At 46.6% G+C, this 23643-nt stretch overlaps 1 protein-coding gene and 1 long non-coding RNA gene across 2 annotated transcripts in view; both read right to left on the reverse strand.

Moving 5' to 3' along the window:
* The window catches only part of LOC143448705 (uncharacterized), a 43851-nt gene that overhangs the window by 960 nt on the left and 19248 nt on the right, over positions 1-23643 (reverse strand). The window contains exons 38-56 of the mRNA XM_076948551.1: positions 23540-23642; positions 23319-23440; positions 23044-23178; positions 22686-22788; positions 22386-22507; positions 9658-22194; positions 9502-9564; positions 6253-6294; positions 4770-4905; positions 4494-4636; positions 4010-4162; positions 2539-2718; positions 1563-1642; positions 1335-1379; positions 946-1155; positions 718-825; positions 540-626; positions 294-414; positions 65-145 (exon numbers count right to left, since the gene is read on the reverse strand). Coding sequence (XP_076804666.1) covers positions 65-145; positions 294-414; positions 540-626; positions 718-825; positions 946-1155; positions 1335-1379; positions 1563-1642; positions 2539-2718; positions 4010-4162; positions 4494-4636; positions 4770-4905; positions 6253-6294; positions 9502-9564; positions 9658-22194; positions 22386-22507; positions 22686-22788; positions 23044-23178; positions 23319-23440; positions 23540-23642 — 14571 coding nt within the window. The remainder of the gene's footprint in view (positions 1-64; positions 146-293; positions 415-539; positions 627-717; positions 826-945; positions 1156-1334; positions 1380-1562; positions 1643-2538; positions 2719-4009; positions 4163-4493; positions 4637-4769; positions 4906-6252; positions 6295-9501; positions 9565-9657; positions 22195-22385; positions 22508-22685; positions 22789-23043; positions 23179-23318; positions 23441-23539; position 23643) is intronic.
* Positions 6307-9475, reverse strand: LOC143450748 (uncharacterized). Its single transcript, XR_013114771.1, has 2 exons — positions 7063-9475; positions 6307-6908 (listed from the first exon to the last, which is right to left on the reverse strand). It is a non-coding gene; the product is annotated as an uncharacterized LOC143450748 (long non-coding RNA).

The raw sequence follows: 23643 nt of genomic DNA on the forward strand, positions 1-23643 counted from the left end.
TTAGATTTTTATTGCAAACGCTTTCAAATCGAGTCAAAGAAATAAGAAATGCTTATGCACCCACCTGGAGATCCTGCCGGTCCGCGTGGGCCAGGGGGGCCGGGCTGGCCTCTTAATCGCCGGTCGCTTCGACCGCCTTGTCCTGCTAAAAAGAACAGTAGACATATTCAGAAATAAATAACTGTGTGAACTAGACGCGTTTCTGCCATCATTAAATTATAGCGTGATAAAACAAACTATAATTTCTTGATTCTTCATCTTGTAATAAGCGAAAGTGTCTGTGACTGTTTTACCTTCTATTAACGCCTGGCACACTCTAGTGGCAATTGCAATCATCTCTTCTTCAGAAGAAGCGCTTCCACCGTCCCCAGCAGGTCCCGGTGGACCGGGCGGACCAGGAAGACCCGAAGGCCCCTAGAAACAGGAGGGCAGGGTTAAATTAGATATTACATCAACGGCGTTTCCCAAGGAAGCTGATCATGTAATATCAAGCGGGGTTGACATAGGTATAGGCTATATAGGTTCGTAATTTTACACACCCGGGGTCCAACTTTGCTTCTGGAGTCAGGTTTCGCCTTTGCACTCTTACCCGGAGGTCCTGGAGGTCCGGGTGGCCCTGGCTCTCCCTACGAAAGATAATTTGTTACTTTTGACAAAACCAAGTGGTTACAACTCTGACAAGTAGAAAATACTCGGTGTATCTTTCATCAAATGTACCTGCAATCCAGTGACCCCGTCCACACCCGGTATGCCGTCAAGCCCATCTAACCCAGGAGTACCTGGCAGCCCAGGAAGACCGATCAAATCACCCTTTGACTTCAACTCCTAACAGAAAAATGCTACATTACAGCACAATAGTTATATTGGTTTAAGACATATTGGCTATTTGTGTTTGTGTAATCTTTGTTTGGATTAAGGTTTATTGTTAGATCTAAAAGCAATTACCTCCAGTACTTCTCGTATCAGGGTTTTCATTTTCTCGTCTTCTATGATGCCGGACACTATATCATGCGTCATGAGATTCTTACCGATCGGGGTGCCCGAATCAGCGACTCCTGGGGGTCCAGCAGGTCCAGGTGGACCAATGGGGCCGGAAGGCCCGGCCACACCCTGCATCCCCTTTTCTCCGGGTTTACCTCTCTTCCCTTCTTTACCCTGTAAAATGTATTAAATAGATGAAATGGTCGTTGATGGGAAAAAATGCCAAGGTTAAAATTAAACTGTCGAAACGAAGCATTGCGCAGAAGACAATTATCTTCTTCCAGCTTGCACCGTTTGCACCGATTTTTAATTCTCTGTCCGAATTAAACGTCAATGAACAATTTGATGCTTACCTCTTTGCCTCTCTCCCCTCTATCGCCCTTGTGCCCACGTGGACCCTGAAAAATCATTCGATGCAAAAGTTGAACTAAAACGCCAGATGGAAATAAAAAGCACAAACGTACTTAATACCTCCCCCTTGTATATTGCCGATTATTCGCCTGTGACGTGATATACTCTACCCCGCATTGAATTTCGGTTGAAAAATGATAAAACTTTCAAGAGATTAAAAGGAAACTTACCTTGACGCCAGGTGTTCCGGGTTTACCGGCTTTGCCTTCCTTGCAAGCGCACCTTGACACTGGACGAGGTGGCATCTTGTCTAAAAAAACGATGATATATTCTGCAATTTCTAAGTAAAACTGTTTTAAAAACACGTGGCCGTTCACGTTTTCGTCATTGTCAGCATTACTCGATCCAAGTTTGTCAACATTATACGTTTTAACGTCTTAGTCTCTGTACCACACATTTTGACGTAGCAGGTAGAAAAAATTTGACGATTTGTGCCGCACCGGATCGGGTGATGTGCATCACTTTTGGTTTGTGCGCGTCCATTTTGAATAATCTGAAGTTTCAACGCGATTAAGTGACCAAATTTATTTATTCAAACGATCGCCAGCGTATATATAACTTTTGACGAAAAGAGCACTGCTATGACAAGGTTCGAGTTTTGCCCAATTAAGAGGAAAAAAATTTTGAAGAAGAAACGAAATTCTTTACTGTTTAAGACTGAAGAGAACTCAATTTACGAAGATATCTTCAAGAAGCCAACTTAGATAAACTAAAGAACGAAGTTATGGTTTAGAATAATTAAAATAAAATGCATTTTTTAGATTATCTTTCGCTAACCCTGTATTGGGAAAAATAAAATAAAAAATATAAATATAATAAAATAAAATTCAAATTCAACGCGATACCGTAACGACTTATGCCAGTAAGCCTACAGTGTTGAAGTTGATCACTTGCACCAATATATAAATGAAAACTTCGCCCAGGGCGCTTGTAAATACGACAAGTTAAGCTCAGAATTTCTATCTTTCATCGCTCAATTACACCAATATTGTTTTGCGCATGAGGGTATTGAAGTTGATTAAGATGTTAAGCAAAATTGCGTCATATGTATAGAAGAATTGCCGGATGCCACGCAGTTTTTTGATTAAAAAAGCAAACTTTGGAACGATTGATCAAAGTAGAAGCATGTTGGGTGAGCTGGCTTACCCATCATTTTCTTGTGTTCCGTTTCCTGACAAATCTTCCACTTCAATTTCTTGCGAATGCTGCTCAATTCTGAGTAGTTTTTCACGTGATATGCAAACTTTTTCATTGGTTGAGAAGTGACCAATGACAAATCTTCCCGCGTGACATTGTCTCCAATTCCAACCGCGAAGAAACGCACACCTTTAAAACGAAGCCGAATTTCGTTAATAACGCGAATCCTTTAGCAATAACTTAGCATGGAAAACGTATATATCTAAATGCGTAGCAATATCACAGAAAATAGTTGAAATGAGTAAGCCAAGTTGTGTGAGAAGCTGGCAAAGCGTAATTTCGGTTGCTCTAGCTCAGGGGTGTCCAACCCGTGGCCCGCGGGAAGGTTCTGAGTGGCCCGCGCGGTATTTGTCGAAATGACTTATATTATCAACTGAATCGCCTACGTAATTTATGGCGAACTTACATTCCGAGAAATTGGCATTAATTGTTTTTTTACTAATTTCTGACAGCCATATGGAAAACTCGCTTCGCATTGCTACATCGTCCATCTCACCGAATATTGCCAAACTTGTTAGAGAAAAACATTGCCAAATTTTACATTAAAATGTCGACGTGTAGTAAAAATTTTGTTGAATTTACAATAACTTGTTATGTTTATTGTTCTTATATTTGTAAAAGAGGATAATACGTATTTCTAAGATTAGGATTTCGGTATGAGCGTTTTAATTAGAAATTAACAGTAAACACTCAAGTGGCCCGCGAAATCATTCATAAATCGCATGTGGCCCTCCAGCGAAAAAGGTTGGACACCCCTGCTCTAGCTGCTAATGTATAGAAAAATGAAATGATCAACATGAAGGCGATCAAAATAAGAAAATTGCTTGTTATTCACTCAGAAAGAGAAAAAGCTGTTTGACAAATGTTAAGTGTTATTACAAAACTCAGCTGTAGCATTTATCAATTCATGGCTAGCACAGAGACGGCAAGTATTAGAAATAAATAAAACATGAAAAATGTGACCACTTTTTCAAGTTGTTATTTTAAAAAGTTTTGCGGTAATGGGTGGATTTAGACGGAACATCTAAAGCACTCTGTCGCAGTGGACGTGTTTGTCAAACGGGCGGCTTTTAAAGAGAATTAAGAAAAATAACCGTCGGTTGTCAGCGTCTGCAGACAGTCGGGAGGCAAAGATGAAAAATTATTTGGCAAATAAAACGTACTAACCTACCATAACAAATAAGCACGTGAGTACATCGCTACTCAAGAAGAAAAAGTGACCGATGATATTGATTGATCATTGTATGAACCATTGTGGACCTGTTTAGGGTTTATGGACTTTCTGTTTGTGGACATATCGGTTACATGAGATTAACTGCAGTCAAAAGCCACAGCTGCGTAGATTACATTGGAACGCCAAATTAGTTCATCGTCCGGTTTACAAGCACTCAATCATGTGAAAGAATCGCGGAAGCTTTACCTGTTTGTTTGAGACGTTCGGCGGGGACAGTGAAGTCATCACCGGAAATGCCCCTTGTTACCAGGACAACGACCTGCAAGGCTCCATTCCTGCTTTCGTTAAGGACGTTCAACCGAACGAAGTTGAGCGCAGCGCCTATGTTTGGAACGCCGCCTGAAAATAGAACAACGAAGTCATCGCCTGTTACTTCCCGGCGTGGCGAGCACGGGTGCTTTTTAAAAGTGCTTTCGGGACAGAAACGACTTTTTAAGTTTCTCCGATGGTCTCTAACATTTATCCTTCTGCAACTGCCGCAGAAAATTAGCTGTAGAGTCTGAAAAAGCCGGGATTGCTTAAAATTAATTTCGCAGCCTCTTAAAGTTTTTAGCGGTCGCCGGCGAATGGCAAGACCGGGTTTGTTAGACCTGCTCCAATCAGCAAACGCCACGTTTAATTCGCATCAACCAAAGCATACAAGCACTTTAATAGCGCAGAGTACACCTACCCATTTTCTCCATTTTTCCAATTGATGTCATGACGTTCATCATCGACGCTTCCTTCCCAAGCCCGACATCAACTTCGGCGTGATCGGAAAATTTAATCAACCCTACTCTGGTCTTCTCTGGCTGTCTGGCGGCGTTATCATCGCTATTGAACATGCAAAGACGTTTAGGTGGAAGTTAATACGACAAACTCCATCGTCTATTATAGGTAAATGACAATTCTGCACGGTATCGACCTCAGCACGACACTTACAAGTTTGAAATTAGACTTTATTTACCTGAAAGAAACCAAGTCGTAAGCCTCGATCAGGGGCATCAACCAATAGCGAAGCTCGATCATATCTTCCTCCGTGACGTCATCCGATCCTTCCAATAAGAAAACGAGTTCCATTTTTCCAGAAAGACAGGATGGTTCTGTACATTTAAGAATAATATTTTTATTACAAGAAGAACATTTAAAGATATCGGGTCGCGGTGGATATATTAACTATAGATAGGCTCATATCTATCGGCAAAACAAATGGGCTTATAATGAATGTAACGACAGAGGAACAGAGTTTCTGGTAGGTGTGCCATACCGTTGTCATATCCAGATTATCATGCCAAGCACATATATACGGATTCCGTGCGGAAGTGAAATAATACGTGCGATGCTGATGATAAAGTCTGTGTCCGCGGAACATTGATCAAATGATATTTGGATAATGGAAGAAAAATATTTTTATTTCACTTTCTACAAACAGGTCGAATGGTTTCAAATAACGGATTGGTTGTCTTGTTTCAAGCTCGCTTTGTAATTCAATCGACTCTACAAGAAGTTTATCGCGCGGCAAAGCAAATATTACAATCACTTAAACAAACTTCGGGATTTTTTGTTTGTTGGGAATGCTCTTTGTGAACGCGACAAACAAAATCGCACTTCGGCGGAAACCAAACGCAATAAATCCCGCTAAATTGCTTACTGTTTTCCGACGTGTGGGGCTCAATCAGTGCGAAGCCGGCTTGGACATAAGCCGCTTATAGCTCATTTAGTGAATATTTTGCTACAATTCGCTATTATTAGAATTAAGATGGCTGTAAGCGTCCGACACGCTCCCTAACACCTGCGTGTTTACAGCAGGAAAAGAGGAACACTGACACGAAACACAATACCTTCGTGATCTCTTGCTATTAGTATTCTCGCCGCGTACATGTTTAATGTACCGTAACGGACGTTATTAAAACGAATTGCTTTGAAAGCGTAATTTGCGACCACAAAGCTTCCATGTTTAAGATTAACATTGGTGCTTTCCGTCTGTGAAGCAAAACCTGCTTTCTGCAATAAAGCAAACAAATAGAAAAATATGGATAAAATAATGTAGCCACGTGAAAATGAAAATGCGTAATTGTGAATATGCGATCAACAAAACGAAATGTTACGAGCAAAACATAAAAATGTCAAACGAAAACTTCTTCCATAGATCAAACGACGTTCTAAGCCAAACATCAAAGCAACCTTTGCAGCTAAAAATTTTAACGACTGAATATGATTCAAAAGAATTTATTGCGTATAAACTTAATACGGATGTTTAACTTCATTTCATCAGATTATACCGATCGTTTTTGCCACGTAAAACGATTTCTGGTCCGATATTTTTGCACACAGCGCATGATCGAGTTCCATGAACTGATAAAAATATGCGAGTTCGAAAAAATGCGTGAAACAAAGTGCTGTAACATGCAAAAATAATCAAGATATAAGTGTTTGGTTGCGTCCAATACCTTTCAACCGTCTCAGATTTGGCATCATTCGCTTTTCTGAAGCTGTTGAAAACACCGAAGGATTTATCAATAACTTAGATATAAGATATAAAAATGAAATAACCAGATCTCACGTATACACCAATCTCTTATTTGAACAAATCTGGTGTGGACCAGGTCAACCAGATTTGACGATAAAATACAGTTACCCGCAAGTAAAACAACTCCAAGATCGAAGAACGCCCATAAAAAGGTAAGGCAAAATTTTCGAGGTGACAGGTTTCTCACTAATCACGTTTTAAAATTGAGATTTCTTTCCATTACATGTCTGGTGATGACGACAGAAAGGTATAAAAGTCAAACACTCCACCTTTCGTCTCCAACACTTTGCGTTTCAAACCGCAAAGAAAAATTCGTCAACACAAAACAGTCGGCATGACGTGCGGCCAGGTTCGGTTGGTTCGATTGAAGACAAGGAAATGGACACTTAAAATAACATTAGCTATAATTGACCAAAACATTTTCGTATTTTCAATTGATAAGCAATGGAGCTGAGAACGGTGATGTAGCTTCGGTTCCGTAATTTGTTTTCCCCGAAACCTTTTTCATGTTTCAGCATCGGCACAACTAAATTGTGTGTCAAAGTTTGGCTTTAAACGGAACAGTCGCCGAAAATGCTGAAAAAGAAGATGAGAGGGACACTCGAACACCTTTCGTTTTTGGCCGATTTTAACCCTGGACAAGTAAAACGGAAATGCCTTTTCAAAAATTCATAAAGAGAACATTTCACACCATTTTGTAAATCACGTGAAGATACGCTTGAATGCTCACCAATTGGTTCTGTCATCATCATTGTTTCTAAATCGATGGTCATAGGGTCATCTTCCATCGCTGCCATTTCGGCCGAATCTATGTCCAGCATGTCTTTGCCGATAACAAATTCCGTTACGTCATCATCATCCTGGCTATTGACACTGACTACGGCGATCGTAAAACATGAAATCCACACCAGGATTGAACGCAACATAACTGTCGGGCTGGAGGCAGATTTCGTTTAATAGTTTGTAATCCAGTAAGAAATACAAAGACGACAAACACTTTGCAATTAAAAACGGGCGGACAACTTACTTGATTTCAGTACTATCCTTATCTTCCTATTGTAGCTATTGGGTCTACAGAAAATAAAAAGGTCTTAACAGCAACGCAAGTTAAACTAATCTGAATTTTAACAAGGTGTGAACAACAACTGTCGTTCCTACAACATCTGGCAACAAGTGCAAGGTCCCGTTATTTATCAATGTTGAAATTAGAATTGCAGGAAGAGATGATATCTGCTTACCAAAACCGAATAGAACGAAGCTGCTTTTGCTGATAAAAACTCAAGAACCAAAACCAAACCTGCAATAAACACTTTACAGAAGTCTCGACACTTGTTGCACGGTTGAAGGCAATATGCTTCACCTATGCTGAATTAACTGTTGACCCCTTTCAAACAAATTAAAGGTGCGGAAACAGAGGCAGGCCGTCAAGTAGGTATTGTACCGCTCTAAATGCCAAATTTCTGGCCACTTATCCGCTTTGTACCACGCTTCCGCGACCCGTTCCCCTCACCAAAGAAACACCAGCATATGTCACAACTTATGAGTCAAAAATGACGTTTTGCGCAGTAAAAGCAAAGTCTATAACACAGGACGGCTGACTTAGACCAAAATGATTATATGTCATTTTTTACCAAACTATATGCCAATTGGTAAGCGCAATACTGTACCAGCGCTTATACCAACACAGTAATCACTACTTAATCAATGGCTGATTCTAGATTTCATTTTAATGACTAAGACCTAAAAGCATTTGAATGCTCTAGTCATCCGTTTTACACAAGTAAAATTTAGCCTTTCTCACACCAGCGTTTTATCTCCTCACAAGATGCTGAAAACAAATGCGCCCAAGCTTTCAAATGGACCTTAAAACGTGTGTTCGCTTACCCTTCCCAGTCATCTGTTTTAACATACCATTTAAGTTGTATTCGCGAATTCTGCCTCGGTAAATTACGGGTTGCAGTATCCGTTACGTATTTATATATAAACCCAAGTGAGAGAAAGAAACGAACCAATGAGATGACAGATTCATAAGCTCAAACCTTCAGCAATAATTCAAGTCAAATCTTCCTTTCTTATGAGTTCTGTATTTCAACAGACGTTATTTTTACTGCGTCCTCGCGACGCCGACGACGCGACGAAACACCAGCGTCGGGTCAGTTAATGGCTCGCAAGTGTATGACCTCTTCACTTACGTTTTTGTCCAGACATTCTTATTCAAATTTTTATTATACGAAAACTCGAAGAGACATAGGATACCAAACCCAAATTTATCACCCTCCAAGTTGTAAGATGTTCAAACCGTTCAAATTTCTCTTCATAAATTACACCGACAATAAGGAATTTAAGCCAACTTTGAAGTAAAAAAAAGGTTGGAAACTGTCAATGTTTTGACCTCACAGCTCCGTAAACAAAATCTTTCCCAGAATCTTGCGCGTCCCCACGCACAAAAGCATTCGCCATTATTCGACATTGGGCTAACAGGCGTTTAGAAAAAAGTTTCAGTAGCAGATAAACCTACCTTTGATAAAGTTTTCGCATAAAAAGCAAACAAAAAGTATCAAACTAAATTATATTATATAACAACTTTCAACATTGACAGGTGCTTTTACCCATAAGTACAAATAACTTGGATCTGGCAAATACCTAAAACAACAAGGTATGTAGTGAGAGTAAGTTTTCCAATACATCCTATCATAATGACGGGTTAAGGGTTGGTCAAATTGATTCTTTGTGGCTTGAAATTGACCCGGTAACGCGATTTCAACAACAGGAAGTTAAACGGACATTTCCCTTTATGGAATAACAACTATTTGGCGTAGTTTTTCTATTTATCCAAGGAATATAAGTTACTAAATATTTTCACTGGACTTAAGTATGTATTTCAAATGTATAGCACAGACAAACGCACGCACTTCATATCTAAAAGAACTACAGTTACAAACAGCTATGTAGTTACAGTAAGAACTTAAATTAAGAGACAATCGAATGCATATTTAATCATCTACAAACATGTTGCCTGAACGCCTGAATAGCGTGTGTAGAAGTCGGGATATGGCATTTAAAAATGCAACAAGATGTATTAAAAAAACTAGCATAATAATTACATACGTCAACGCATATTACGTTCAGCAAAAACATTAATTAATGCAAATAAATCAACTAAACTTACGATTATTTAAAGGAAAATTTTCTTCATCTGTTCCTGTGTCTCCAACATCCATTGCGGATTCATCTAAACAAACATACGTGATGTCACAGAAATTTAAAATCTTATAAAACAAGCCGTGACAAAAATAAATGTTTGAACACAAGTGAATAAACTAACTAGAAAATCCAGACCCAGGTTCTTCGTTTCTAGGAACATCAGAACCTGCTGAGACGCCATTAGGTACATCTGAGTCGGGTAGGTCGTCACTAGGTACATCTGAGCCAGGTAGGTCGTCACTAGGTACATCTGAGCCGGGTAGGTCGTCACTAGGTACATCTGAGCCGGGTAGGTCGTTACTAGGTACATCTGAGCCGGGTAGGTCGTCACTAGGTACATCTGAGCCGGGTAGGTTCTCACTAGGTACATCTGAGCCGGGTAGGTCGTTACTAGGTACATCTGAGCCGGGTAGGTCGTCACTAGGTACATCTGAGCCGGGTAGGTCGTCACTAGGCACATCTGAGCCGGGTAGGTCGTCACTAGGTACATCTGAGCCAGGTAGGTCGTCACTAGGTACATCTGAGCCGGGTAGGTCGTCACTAGGTATATCTGAGCCGGGTAGGTCGTCACTAGGTACATCTGAGCCGGGTAGGTCGTCACTAGGTACATCTGATCCGGGTAGGTCCTCACTAGGTACATCTGAGCCGGGTAGGTCGTCACTAGGTACATCTGAGCCGGGTATGTCGTCACTAGGTACATCTGAGCCGGATAGGTCGTGACTAGGTACATCTGAGCCGGGTAGGTCGTCACTAGGTACATCTGAGCCGGGTAGGTCGTCACTAGGTACATCTGAGCCGGGTAGGTCGTCACTAGTTACATCTGAGCCGGGTAGGTCCTCACTAGGTACATCTGAGCCGGGTAGATCGTTACTAGGTACATCTGATCCGGGTAGGTCGTCATTAGGTACATCTGAGGCGGGCAGGACATCACTAGGTACATTTGAACCGAGTTGCCGACGGTTTCCATCAGTTGGTTCTCTATCGCGGTCATCTGGTCGTCGGTTTCCATCAGTTGGTTCTCTATCGCGGTCATCTGGTTGACGGTTTCCATCACTTAGTTCTCTATCGCGGTCATCTGGTCGACGGTTTCCATCAGTTGGTTCTCTATCCGGGTCATCTGGCCGACGGTTTCCATCAGTTGGTTTTCTATCGCGGTCATTAGGTCGACGGTCGCCGTTAGTTAGTTCTCTATCGTGGTCATCTGGCCGACGGTTTCCATCAGTTGGTTCTCTATCGCGGTCATCTAGTCGTCGGTTTCCATCAGTTGGTTCTCTATCGCGGTAATCTGGCCGACGGTTTCCATCAGTTGGTTCTTTATCGCGGTCATCTGGCCGACGGTTTCCATCCGTTGGCTCTCTATCGCGGTCATCTGGCCGACGGTTTCCATCAGTTGGCTCTCTATCGCGGTCATCTGGTCGACGGTTTCCATCAGTTGGTTCTTTATCGCGGTCATCTGGCCGACGTTTTCCATCAGTTGGCTCTCTATCGCGGTCATCTGGCCGACGGTTTCCATCAGTTGGTTCTCTATCGCGGTCATCTGGTCGACGGTTTCCATCAGTTAGTTCTTTATCGCGGTCATCTGGCCGACGGTTACCATCAGTTGGCTCTCTATCGCGGTCATCTGGCCGACGGTTTCCATCAGTTGGTTCTCTATCGCGGTCATCTGGTCGACGGTTTCCATCAGTTGGTTCTTTATCAAGGTCATCTGGCCGACGGTTTCCATCAGTTGGCTCTCTATCGCGGTCATCTGGCCGACGGTTTCCATCAGTTGGTTCTCTATCGCGGTCATCTGGTTGACGGTTTCCATCAGTTGGTTCTTTATCGCGGTCATCTGGTCGACGGTTTCCATCAGTTGGCTCTCTATCGCGGTCATCTGGCAGACGGTTTCCATCAGTTGGTTCTCTATCGCGGTCATCTGGTCGACGGTTTCCATTAGTTGGTTCTTTATCGCGGTCATCTGGCCGACGGTTTCCATCAGTTGGTTTTCTATCACGGTCATCTGGTCGACGGTTTCCATCAGTAGGTTTTCTATCGCGGTCATCTGGCCGACGGTTTCCATCAGTTGGTTCTCTATCGCGGTCATCTGGCCGACGGTTTCCGTCAGTTGGTTCTCTATCGCGGTCATCTGGTCGACGGTTTCCATCAGTTGGTTCTCTATCGCGGTCATCTGGCCGACGGTTTCCATCAGTTTGTTCTCTATCGCGGTCATCTGGTCGACGGTTTCCATCAGTTGGCTCTCTATCGCGGTCATCTGGTAGACGGTTTCCATCAGTTGGCTCTCTATCGCGGTCATCTGGTCGACGTTTTTCATCAGTTGGCTCTCTATCGCGGTCATCTGGCCGACGGTTTCCATCAGTTAGTTCTCTATCGCGGTCATCTGGTCGACGGTTTCCATCAGTTGGCTCTCTATCGCGGTCATCTGGTCGACGTTTTTCATCAGTTGGCTCTCTATCGCGGTCATCTGGCCGACGGTTTCCATCAGTTGGTTCTCTATCGCGGTCATCTGGTCGACGGTTTCCATCAGTTGGTTCTCTATCGCGGTCATCTGGCCGACGGTTTCCGTCAGTTGGTTCTCTATCGCGGTCATCTGGTCGACGGTTTCCATCAGTTGGCTCTCTATCGCGGTCATCTGGTCGACGGTTTCCATCAGTTGGCTCTCTATCGCGGTCATCTGGTCGACGGTTTCCATCAGTTGGCTGTCTATCGCGGTCATCTGGTCGACGGTTTCCGTCAGTTGGTTCTCTATCGCGGTCATCTGGCCGACGGTTTCCATCAGTTGGCTCTCTATCGCGGTCATCTGGTCGACGTTTTTCATCAGTTGGCTCTCTATCGCGGTCATCTGGCCGACGGTTTCCATCAGTTAGTTCTCTATCGCGGTCATCTGGTCGACGGTTTCCATCAGTTGGCTCTCTATCGCGGTCATCTGGTCGACGTTTTTCATCAGTTGGCTCTCTATCGCGGTCATCTGGCCGACGGTTTCCATCAGTTGGTTCTCTATCGCGGTCATCTGGTCGACGGTTTCCATCAGTTGGTTCTCTATCGCGGTCATCTGGCCGACGGTTTCCGTCAGTTGGTTCTCTATCGCGGTCATCTGGTCGACGGTTTCCATCAGTTGGCTGTCTATCGCGGTCATCTGGTCGACGGTTTCCGTCAGTTGGTTCTCTATCGCGGTCATCTGGCCGACGGTTTCCATCAGTTGGCTCTCTATCGCGGTCATCTGGCCGACGGTTTCCGTCAGTTGGTTCTCTATCGCGGTCATCTGGCCGACGGTTTCCATCAGTTGGCTCTCTATCGCGGTCATCTGGCCGACGGTTTCCGTCAGTTGGTTCTCTATCGCGGTCATCTGGTCGACGGTTTCCATCAGTTGGCTCTCTATCGCGGTCATCTGGTCGTCGGTTTCCGTCAGTTGGTTCTCTATCGCGGTCATCTGGCCGACGGTTTCCATCAGTTGGCTCTCTATCGCGGTCATCTGGTCGACGGTTTCCGTCAGTTGGTTCTCTATCGCGGTCATCTGGCCGACGGTTTCCATCAGTTGGCTCTCTATCGCGGTCATCTGGCCGACGGTTTCCGTCAGTTGGTTCTCTATCGCGGTCATCTGGCCGACGGTTTCCATCAGTTGGCTCTCTATCGCGGTCATCTGGCCGTCGGTTTCCGTCAGTTGGTTCTCTATCGCGGTCATCTGGTCGACGGTTTCCATCAGTTGGCTCTCTATCGCGGTCATCTGGTCGACGGTTTCCATCAGTTGGCTCTCTATCGCGGTCATCTGGTCGACGGTTTCCGTCAGTTGGTTCTCTATCGCGGTCATCTGGCCGACGGTTTCCGTCAGTTGGCTCTCTATCGCGGTCATCTGGTCGACGGTTTCCATCAGTTGGCTCTCTATCGCGGTCATCTGGTCGACGGTTTCCATCAGTTGGCTCTCTATCGCGGTCATCTGGTCGACGGTTTCCATCAGTTGGCTCTCTATCGCGGTCATCTGGCCGACGGTTTCCATCAGTTGGTTCTCTATCGCGGTCATCTGGTCGACGGTTTCCATCCGTTGGCTCTCTATCGCGGTCATCTGGTCGACGGTTTCCATCAGTTGGTTCTCTATCGCGATCATCTGGCCGACGGTTTCCATCAGTTGGTTCTCTATCACGGTCATCTGGTCGACGGTTTCCATCAGTTGGCTCTCTATCGCGGTCATCTGGCCGACGGTTTCCATCAGTTGGTTCTCTATCGCGGTCATCTGGTCGACGGTTTCCATCAGTTGGCTTACTATCGCGGTCATCTGGTCGACGGTTTCCATCAGTTGGCTCTCTATCGCGGTCATCTGGCTGACGGTTTCCGTCAGGTGGATTTCTATCGCGGTCATCTGGCCGACGGTTTCCATCAGTTGGTTCTTTTTTTACGCGGTCATCTGGTTGACGGTTTCCATCAGTTGGCTCTCTATCGCGGTCATCTGGCCGACGGTTTCCATCAGTTGGCTCTCTATCGCGGTCATTTGGCCGACGGTCGACTTCAGTTGGTTTTCTATCGCGGTCATCTGGTCGACGGTTTCCATCAGTTGGTTCTCTATCAAGGTCATCCGGCCGACGGTCGCCGTCAGTTGGTTTTTTATCGCGGTCATCTGGTCGACGGTTTCTATCAGTTGGTTCTCTATCAAGGTCATCTGGTCGTCCGTTTCCATCAGTTGGTTTTCTATCGCGGTCAACTGTCCGACGGTTTCCATCAGTTGGTTCTCTATCGCGGTCATCTGGTCGACGGTTTCCATCAGTTGGCTCTCTATCGCGGTCATCTGGTCGACGGTTTCCATCAGTTGGCTCTCTATCGCGGTCATCTGGCCGACGGTTTTCGTCAGGTGGATTTCTATCGCGGTCATCTGGCCGACGGTTTCCATCAGTTGGTTCTTTATCGCGGTCATCTGGTTGACGGTTTCCATCAGTTGGCTCTCTATCGCGGTCATCTGGCCGACGGTTTCCATCAGTTGGCTCTCTATCGCGGTCATCTGGCCGACGATTTCCAACAGTTGGTTCTCTATCGCGGTCATCTGGCCGACGGTCGACGTCAGTTGGTTCTCTATCGCGGTCATCTGGCCGACGGTTTCCATCAGTTGGTTCTCTATCGCGGTCATCTGGTCGACGGTTTCCATCAGTTGGTTGTCTATTGCGGTCATCTGGTCGACGGTTTCCATAAGTTGGGTCTTTATCGCGGTCATCTGGTCGACGGTTTCCATCAGATGGTTCTCTATCGCGGTCATCTGGTCGACGGTTTCCATCAGTTGGTTCTCTATCGCGGTCATCCGGCCGACGGTCGCCGTCAGTTGGTTTTTTATCGCGGTCATCTGGTCGATGGTTTCCATCATTTGGTTCTCTATCAAGGTCATCTGGTCGTCGGTTTCCATCAGTTGGTTTTCTATCGCGGTCATCTGGCCGACGGTTTCCATCAGTTGGTTCTCTATCGCGGTCATCTGGTCGACGGTTTCCATCAGTTGGCTCTCTATCGCGGTCATCTGGCCGACGGTTTCCATCAGTTGGTTCTTTCTCAAGGTCATCTCGTCGTCGGTTTCTATCAGTTGGTTTTCTATCGCGGTCATCTGGTCGACGGTTTCCATCAGTTGGCTCTCTATCGCGGTCATCTGGCCGACGGTTTCCATCAGTTGGCTCTCTATCGCGGTCATTTGGCCGACGGTCGACTTCAGTTGGTTTTCTATCGCGGTCATCTGGTCGACGGTTTCCATCAGTTGGTTCTCTATCAAGGTCATCCGGCCGACGGTCGCCGTCAGTTGGTTTTTTATCGCGGTCATCTGGTCGACGGTTTCTATAAGTTGGTTCTCTATCAAGGTCATCTGGTCGTCCGTTTCCATCAGTTGGTTTTCTATCGCGGTCAACTGTCCGACGGTTTCCATCAGTTGGTTCTCTATCGCGGTCATCTGGTCGACGGTTTCCATCAGTTGGCTCTCTATCGCGGTCATCTGGTCGACGGTTTCCATCAGTTGGCTCTCTATCGCGGTCATCTGGCCGACGGTTTTCGTCAGGTGGATTTCTATCGCGGTCATCTGGCCGACGGTTTCCATCAGTTGGTTCTTTATCGCGGTCATCTGGTTGACGGTTTCCATCAGTTGGCCCTCTATCGCGGTCATCTGGCCGACGGTTTCCATCAGTTGGCTCTCTATCGCGGTCATCTGGCCGACGATTTCCAACAGTTGGTTCTCTATCGCGGTCATCTGGCCGACGGTCGACGTCAGTTGGTTCTCTATCGCGGTCATCTGGCCGACGGTTTCCATCAGTTGGTTCTCTATCGCGGTCATCTGGTCGACGGTTTCCATCAGTTGGTTGTCTATTGCGGTCATCTGGTCGACGGTTTCCATAAGTTGGGTCTTTATCGCGGTCATCTGGTCGACGGTTTCCATCAGTTGGTTCTCTATCGCGGTCATCTGGTCGACGGTTTCCATCAGTTGGTTCTCTATCGCGGTCATCCGGCCGACGGTCGCCGTCAGTTGGTTTTTTATCGCGGTCATCTGGTCGATGGTTTCCATCATTTGGTTCTCTATCAAGGTCATCTGGTCGTCGGTTTCCATCAGTTGGTTTTCTATCGCGGTCATCTGGCCGACGGTTTCCATCAGTTGGTTCTCTATCGCGGTCATCTGGTCGACGGTTTCCATCAGTTGGCTCTCTATCGCGGTCATCTGGCCGACGGTTTCCATCAGTTGGTTCTTTCTCAAGGTCATCTCGTCGTCGGTTTCTATCAGTTGGTTTTCTATCGCGGTCATCTGGTCGACGGTTTCCATCAGTTGGCTCTCTATCGCGGTCATCTGGCCGACGGTTTCCATCAGTTGGTTTTCTATCGCGGTCATCTGGCCGACGGTTTCCGTCAGTTGGTTCTCTATCGCGGTCATCTGGTCGACGGTTTCCATCAGTTGACTCTCTATCGCGGTCATCTGGTCGACGGTTTCCATCAGTTGGCTCTCTATCGCGGTCATCTGGCCGACGGTTTCCATCAGTTGGCTCTCTATCGCGGTCATCTGGCCGACGGTTTCCGTCAGTTGGTTCTCTATCGCGGTCATCTGGTCGACGGTTTCCATCAGTTGGCTCTCTATCGCGGTCATCTGGTCGACGGTTTCCATCAGTTAGTTCTCTATCACGGTCATCTGGTCGACGGTTTCCATCAGTAGGTTTTCTATCGCGGTCATCTGGCCGACGGTTTCCATCAGTTGGCTCTCTATCGCGGTCATCTGGCCGACGGTTTCCATCAGTTGGCTCTCTATCGCGGTCATCTGGTCGACGGTTTCCATCAGTTTGCTTTTTATCGCGGTCATCTGGCCGACGGTTTCCATCAGTTGGCTCTCTATCGCGGTCATCTGGTCGACGTTTTTCATCAGTTGGCTCTCTATCGCGGTCATCTGGTCGACGGTTTCCATCGGTTGGCTCTCTATCGCGGTCATCTGGTCGACGGTTTCCATCAGTTGGCTCACTATCGCGGTCATCTGGCCGACGGTTTCCGTCAGTTGGTTCTCTATCGCGGTCATCTGGCCGACGGTTTCCATCAGTTGGTTCTCTATCGCGGTCATCTGGTCGACGGTTTCCATCAGTTGGCTCTCTATCGCGGTCATCTGGCCGACGGTTTCCATCAGTTGGCTCTCTATCGCGGTCATCTGGCCGACGGTTTCCGTCAGTTGGTTCTCTATCGCGGTCATCTGGCCGACGGTTTCCATCAGTTGGCTCTCTATCGCGGTCATCTGGCCGACGGTTTCCGTCAGTTGGTTCTCTATCGCGGTCATCTGGTCGACGGTTTCCATCAGTTGGCTCTCTATCGCGGTCATCTGGTCGACGGTTTCCGTCAGTTGGCTCTCTATCGCGGTCATCTGGCCGACGGTTTCCGTCAGTTGGTTCTCTATCGCGGTCATCTGGCCGACGGTTTCCGTCAGTTGGTTCTCTATCGCGGTCATCTGGCCGACGGTTTCCGTCAGTTGGCTCTCTATCGCGGTCATCTGGTCGACGGTTTCCATCAGTTGGCTCTCTATCGCGGTCATCTGGCCGACGGTTTCCATCAGTTGGTTCTCTATCGCGGTCATCTGGTCGACGGTTTCCATCAGTTGGCTGTCTATCGCGGTCATCTGGTCGACGGTTTCCGTCAGTTGGCTCTCTATCGCGGTCATCTGGCCGACGGTTTCCGTCAGTTGGTTCTCTATCGCGGTCATCTGGTCGACGGTTTCCATCAGTTGGCTCTCTATCGCGGTCATCTGGCCGACGGTTTCCATCAGTTTGTTCTCTATCGCGGTCATCTGGTCGACGGTTTCCATCAGTTGGCTCTCTATCGCGGTCATCTGGTCGACGGTTTCCATCAGTTGGCTCTCTATCGCGGTCATCTGGTCGACGGTTTCCGTCAGTTGGCTCTCTATCGCGGTCATCTGGCCGACGGTTTCCATCAGTTGGTTCTCTATCGCGGTCATCTGGTCGACGGTTTCCATCAGTTGGCTCTCTATCGCGGTCATCTTGCCGACGGTTTCCGTCAGTTGGTTCTCTATCGCGGTCATCTGGTCGACGGTTTCCGTCAGTTGGTTCTCTATCGCGGTCATCTGGCCGACGGTTTCCATCAGTTGGCTCTCTATCGCGGTCATCTGGCCGACGGTTTCCGTCAGTTGGTTCTCTATCGCGGTCATCTGGTCGACGGTTTCCATCAGTTGGCTCTCTATCGCGGTCATCTGGTCGACGGTTTCCGTCAGTTGGTTCTCTATCGCGGTCATCTGGCCGACGGTTTCCATCAGTTGGCTCTCTATCGCGGTCATCTGGTCGACGGTTTCCGTCAGTTGGTTCTCTATCGCGGTCATCTGGCCGACGGTTTCCATCAGTTTGTTCTCTATCGCGGTCATCTGGTCGACGGTTTCCATCAGTTGGCTCTCTATCGCGGTCATCTGGTCGACGGTTTCCATCAGTTGGCTCTCTATCGCGGTCATCTGGTCGACGTTTTTCATCAGTTGGCTCTCTATCGCGGTCATCTGGCCGACGGTTTCCATCAGTTGGCTCTCTATCGCGGTCATCTGGTCGACGGTTTCCATCAGTTGGCTCTCTATCGCGGTCATCTGGTCGACGTTTTTCATCAGTTGGCTCTCTATCGCGGTCATCTGGCCGACGGTTTCCATCAGTTGGTTCTCTATCGCGGTCATCTGGTCGACGGTTTCCGTCAGTTGGCTCTCTATCGCGGTCATCTGGCCGACGGTTTCCGTCAGTTGGTTCTCTATCGCGGTCATCTGGTCGACGGTTTCCATCAGTTGGCTCTCTATCGCGGTCATCTGGTCGACGGTTTCCATCAGTTGGTTCTCTATCGCGGTCATCTGGTCGACGGTTTCCATCAGTTGGCTCTCTATCGCGGTCATCTGGTCGACGGTTTCCGTCAGTTGGTTCTCTATCGCGGTCATCTGGCCGACGGTTTCCATCAGTTGGCTCTCTATCGCGGTCATCTGGCCGACGGTTTCCATCAGTTGGCTCTCTATCGCGGTCATCTGGCCGACGGTTTCCGTCAGTTGGTTTTCTATCGCGGTCATCTGGTCGACGGTTTCCATCAGTTGGCTCTCTATCGCGGTCATCTGGTCGACGGTTTCCATCAGTTAGTTCTCTATCACGGTCATCTGGTCGACGGTTTCCATCAGTAGGTTTTCTATCGCGGTCATCTGGCCGACGGTTTCCATCAGTTGGCTCTCTATCGCGGTCATCTGGCCGACGGTTTCCATCAGTTGGCTCTCTATCGCGGTCATCTGGTCGACGGTTTCCATCAGTTTGCTTTCTATCGCGGTCATCTGGCCGACGGTTTCCATCAGTTGGCTCTCTATCGCGGTCATCTGGTCGACGTTTTTCATCAGTTGGCTCTCTATCGCGGTCATCTGGTCGACGGTTTCCGTCAGTTGGCTCTCTAACGCTGTCATCTGGCCGACGGTTTCCGTCAGTTGGTTCTCTATCGCGGTCATCTGGTCGACGGTTTCCATCGGTTGGCTCTCTATCGCGGTCATCTGGTCGACGGTTTCCATCAGTTGGCTCACTATCGCGGTCATCTGGCCGACGGTTTCCGTCAGTTGGTTCTCTATCGCGGTCATCTGGCCGACGGTTTCCATCAGTTAGTTCTCTATCGCGGTCATCTGGTCGACGGTTTCCATCAGTTGGCTCTCTATCGCGGTCATCTGGTCGACGGTTTCCATCAGTAGGCTCTCTATCGCGGTCATCTGGTCGACGGTTTCCATCAGTTGGCTCTCTATCGCGGTCATCTGGCCGACGGTTTCCATCAGTTGGTTCTCTATCGCGGTCATCTGGTCGACGGTTTCCATCAGTTGGCTGTCTATCGCGGTCATCTGGTCGACGGTTTCCATCAGTTGGCTCTCTATCGCGATCATCTGGCCGACGGTTTCCGTCAGTTGGTTGACTATCACGGTCATCTGGTCGACGGTTTCCATCAGTTGGTTCTCTATCGCGGTCATCTGGCCGACGGTTTCCATCAGTTGGTTCTCTATCGCGGTCATCTGGTCGACGGTTTCCATCAGTTGGCTCTCTATCGCGGTCATCTGGTCGACGGTTTCCATCAGTTGGCTCTCTATCGCGGTCATCTGGCCGACGGTTTTCGTCAGGTGGATTTCTATCGCGGTCATCTGGCCGACGGTTTCCATCAGTTGGTTCTCTATCGCGGTCATCTGGTTGACGGTTTCCATCAGTTGGCTCTCTATCGCGGTCATCTGGCCGACGGTTTCCATCAGTTGGCTCTCTATCGCGGTCATCTGGCCGACGGTCAACTTCAGTTGGTTTCCTATCGCGGTCATCTGGTCGACGGTTTCCATCAGTTGGTTCTCTGTCGCGGTCATCCAGCCGACGGTTTCCGTCAGTTGGTTTTTTATCGCGGTCATCTGGTCGACGGTTTCCATCAGTTGGTTCTCTATCAAGGTCATCTGGTCGTCCGTTTCCATCAGTTGGTTTTCTATCGCGGTCAACTGGCCGACGGTTTCCATCAGTTGGTTCTCTATCGCGGTCATCTGGTCGACGGTTTCCATCAGTTGGCTCTCTATCGCGGTCATCTGGTCGACGGTTTCCATCAGTTGGCTCTCTATCGCGGTCATCTGGCCGACGGTTTCCGTCAGGTGGATTTCTATCGCGGTCATCTGGCCGACGGTTTCCATCAGTTGGTTCTTTATCGCGGTCATCTGGTTGACGGTTTCCATCAGTTGGCTCTCTATCGCGGTCATCTGGCCGACGGTTTCCATCAGTTGGCTCTCTATCGCGGTCATCTGGTCGACGGTCGACGTCAGTTGGCTCTCTATCGCGGTCATCTGGTCGACGGTTTCCATCAGTTGGCTCTCTATCGCGGTCATCTGGTTGACGGTTTCCATCAGTTGGCTCTCTATCGCGGTCATCTGGTCGACGGTCGCTGTCAGTTGGTTTTCTATCGCGGTCATCTGGTTGACGGTTTCCATCAGTTGGTTTTCTATCGCGGTCATCTGGTCGACGGTTTCCATCAGTTGGCTCTCTATCGCGGTCATCTGGTCGACGGTCGCCGTCAGTTGGTTTTCTATCGCGGTCATCTGGTTGACGGTTTCCATCAGTTTGTTTTCTATCGCGGTCATCTGGTCGACGGTTTCCATCAGTTGGCTCTCTATCGCGGTCATCTGGTCGACGGTTTCCATCATTTGGCTCTCTATCGCGGTCATCTGGTCGACGATTTCCATCAGTTGGCTCTCTATCGCGGTCATCTGGTCGACGGTTTCCATCATTTGGCTCTCTATCGCGGTCATCTGGTTGACGTTTTCCATCAGTTGGTTCTCTATCGCGGTCATCTGGTCGACGGTTTCCATCAGTTGGCTCTCTATCGCGGTCATCTGGTGGACGGTTTCCATCAGTTGGCTTTCTATCGCGGTCATCTGGTTGACGGTTTCCATCAGTTGGATTTTTATCGCGGTCTTCTGGTCGACGGTTTCCATCAGTTGGTTCTCTATCGCGGTCATCTGGTCGACGGTTTCCATCAGTTTGTTCTCTATCGCGGTCATCTGGTCGACGGTTTCCATCAGTTGGTTTTCTATCGTGGTCATCTGTTCGATCGTTTCCTTCATTTGGTTGGCTATCGCCGCCGCCATTAGATCCGGGTCGTTCGTCTTCGTGTACGTCATATCCTGGAACATCAGATCGGGGTCGTTCGTCTTCAGGTACGTCATATCCTGGAATATCATATCCAGGTCTTTTGTCTTCAGTTACGTCATATCCTGGAACATCAGATCCGGGTCGTTCGTCTTCAGGTACGTCATATCCTGGAATATCATACCCAGGTCTTTCGTCTTCAGTTACGTCATATCCTGGAACATCAGATCCGGGTTGTTCGTCTTCAGGTACGTCATATCCTGGAAAATCATACCCAGGTCTTTCATCTTCAGTTACGTCATATCCTGGAACATCAGATCCGGGTTGTTCGTCTTCAGGTACGTCATATCCTGGAAAATCATACCCAGGTCTTTCATCTTCAGTTACGTCATATCCTGGAACATCAGATCCGGGTTGTTCGTCTTCAGGTACGTCATATCCTGGAACGTCCGATGCTTGCTGATCATCTTCTAGTTCTCCTTCTGATGGAACTTCCACTTGTCTTATCTCTGGTTGTTTTCCTTTTGGATTAGTTCGTATGCGAAGTCGCACTGGCGTACTTCTTTGAATGCCTATTTAAGAGAAGTGCTTTTTGATGCCGTTGTTGAAACATCTTTGCTTTGCTAATAACTTTCAGTTGTACTTTGAAACATATGATAGAAGTTTCTTTATAATTTATGACAACATTTTTTGCTCGTTGTTGCAGCAATTTCGCATTTTTTACAGATTACATTGAATCTTTTCTTTTGTACCAATTTCTTACCTTTAAGTGTCCTTCCATAGAGAAGTAATCGTGAATTGTCATTTAGGTTTGTTTTAAAATTTGTTACATCTCGGTCAAATTCTTTAATTTCTTCCCGTTTCCCGGCGCCCTTAATTCTCAATCTAAAATAACAGATTTATAGTCCAGGTGTATAGACATATGTACAGTAATAGTTGTGTGCTCTATTTGTAGTGGAATGATAAAGTCTAGTAAGCAGAGAGCAAAGTGTTTTTAATAATAATAATAATAATAATAATAATAATAATACTAAGCATTTCTATATCCGATTAAACGGCAAACCTGAATCTATATCCAGTCCTGTCAGCAGTCGGATGCTTCCAGGAGATGTCGTATTGTGTTCCACGCTCTCTTATGATACGAAGGTCTACAGGTGGCAATGGACCTATATAAAATATGTGGGGTAATTTGCAATAAAAATAAGATAACATGTGTTTTAGGATACCTTGTTTGGCTGCATGGCACGTTTTACGCCTTTAGATCAGAGCTGCGTTTACTATTTATATTTTTCTTTTCAGTTTAATTCAATCTCCTTTAATATTATTGTACATTTATGTAAATTATTTAAATTTATCATTATACACTCGTATTTTGGTAATGTGTGCAATGCTTGATTAAGACAATGTCAATATATGCCCACCATTATCTCTTTCAGGTCCTACATCATCGTCGATATCATCATCATCATCAACATCGGTTCGAATAACCTTTGGCTTACCTTGGAGTTCTGGTCTTGTTTTTATATCAAAGCGCACAGTGGAGCTTTTCAAAGTATCTGCAAATATACACATACATATAATATAGCTGTTTTGATTTAAGCTTCATGTAACTCAGTTTTGACCAGCAGTGCGTGTACCTTTACTTGTGTTGTAGGACCGCAGCTGTTTTGCTGCTGCAGTATTGAACATTTTTTACCTTTCAACGTGTTTCCGTACACAAAAATTCTGGAATTGTCTTCGATGTTTAATTTGAAGTTTGTTGTGTCACGAGGGAATTCCCTTAACTTGGATGCCTTTGTCGCCCCAACAACCCTGTATCTGAGTAAACAACAAAATTTGTTCTAAGCTGTTTCTACCTGGTCATCTTCCCTCCGTCAGAAATTATACAAAAGAGAATGAAAATTTTACTGCACCTACCTGAATCGATAGCCGCTCCTAAGACCGGCGGGATGTCTCCAAGATATGTCATATTGTGTACCCCGCTCTCTTGTTATACTGAGGTTAACAGGTGGTAATGGTCC

The sequence above is a fragment of the Clavelina lepadiformis genome, chromosome 3 (genome assembly GCF_947623445.1).
Source record: "Clavelina lepadiformis chromosome 3, kaClaLepa1.1, whole genome shotgun sequence".
In the NCBI taxonomy this organism is placed as follows: Eukaryota; Metazoa; Chordata; class Ascidiacea; order Aplousobranchia; family Clavelinidae; genus Clavelina; species Clavelina lepadiformis.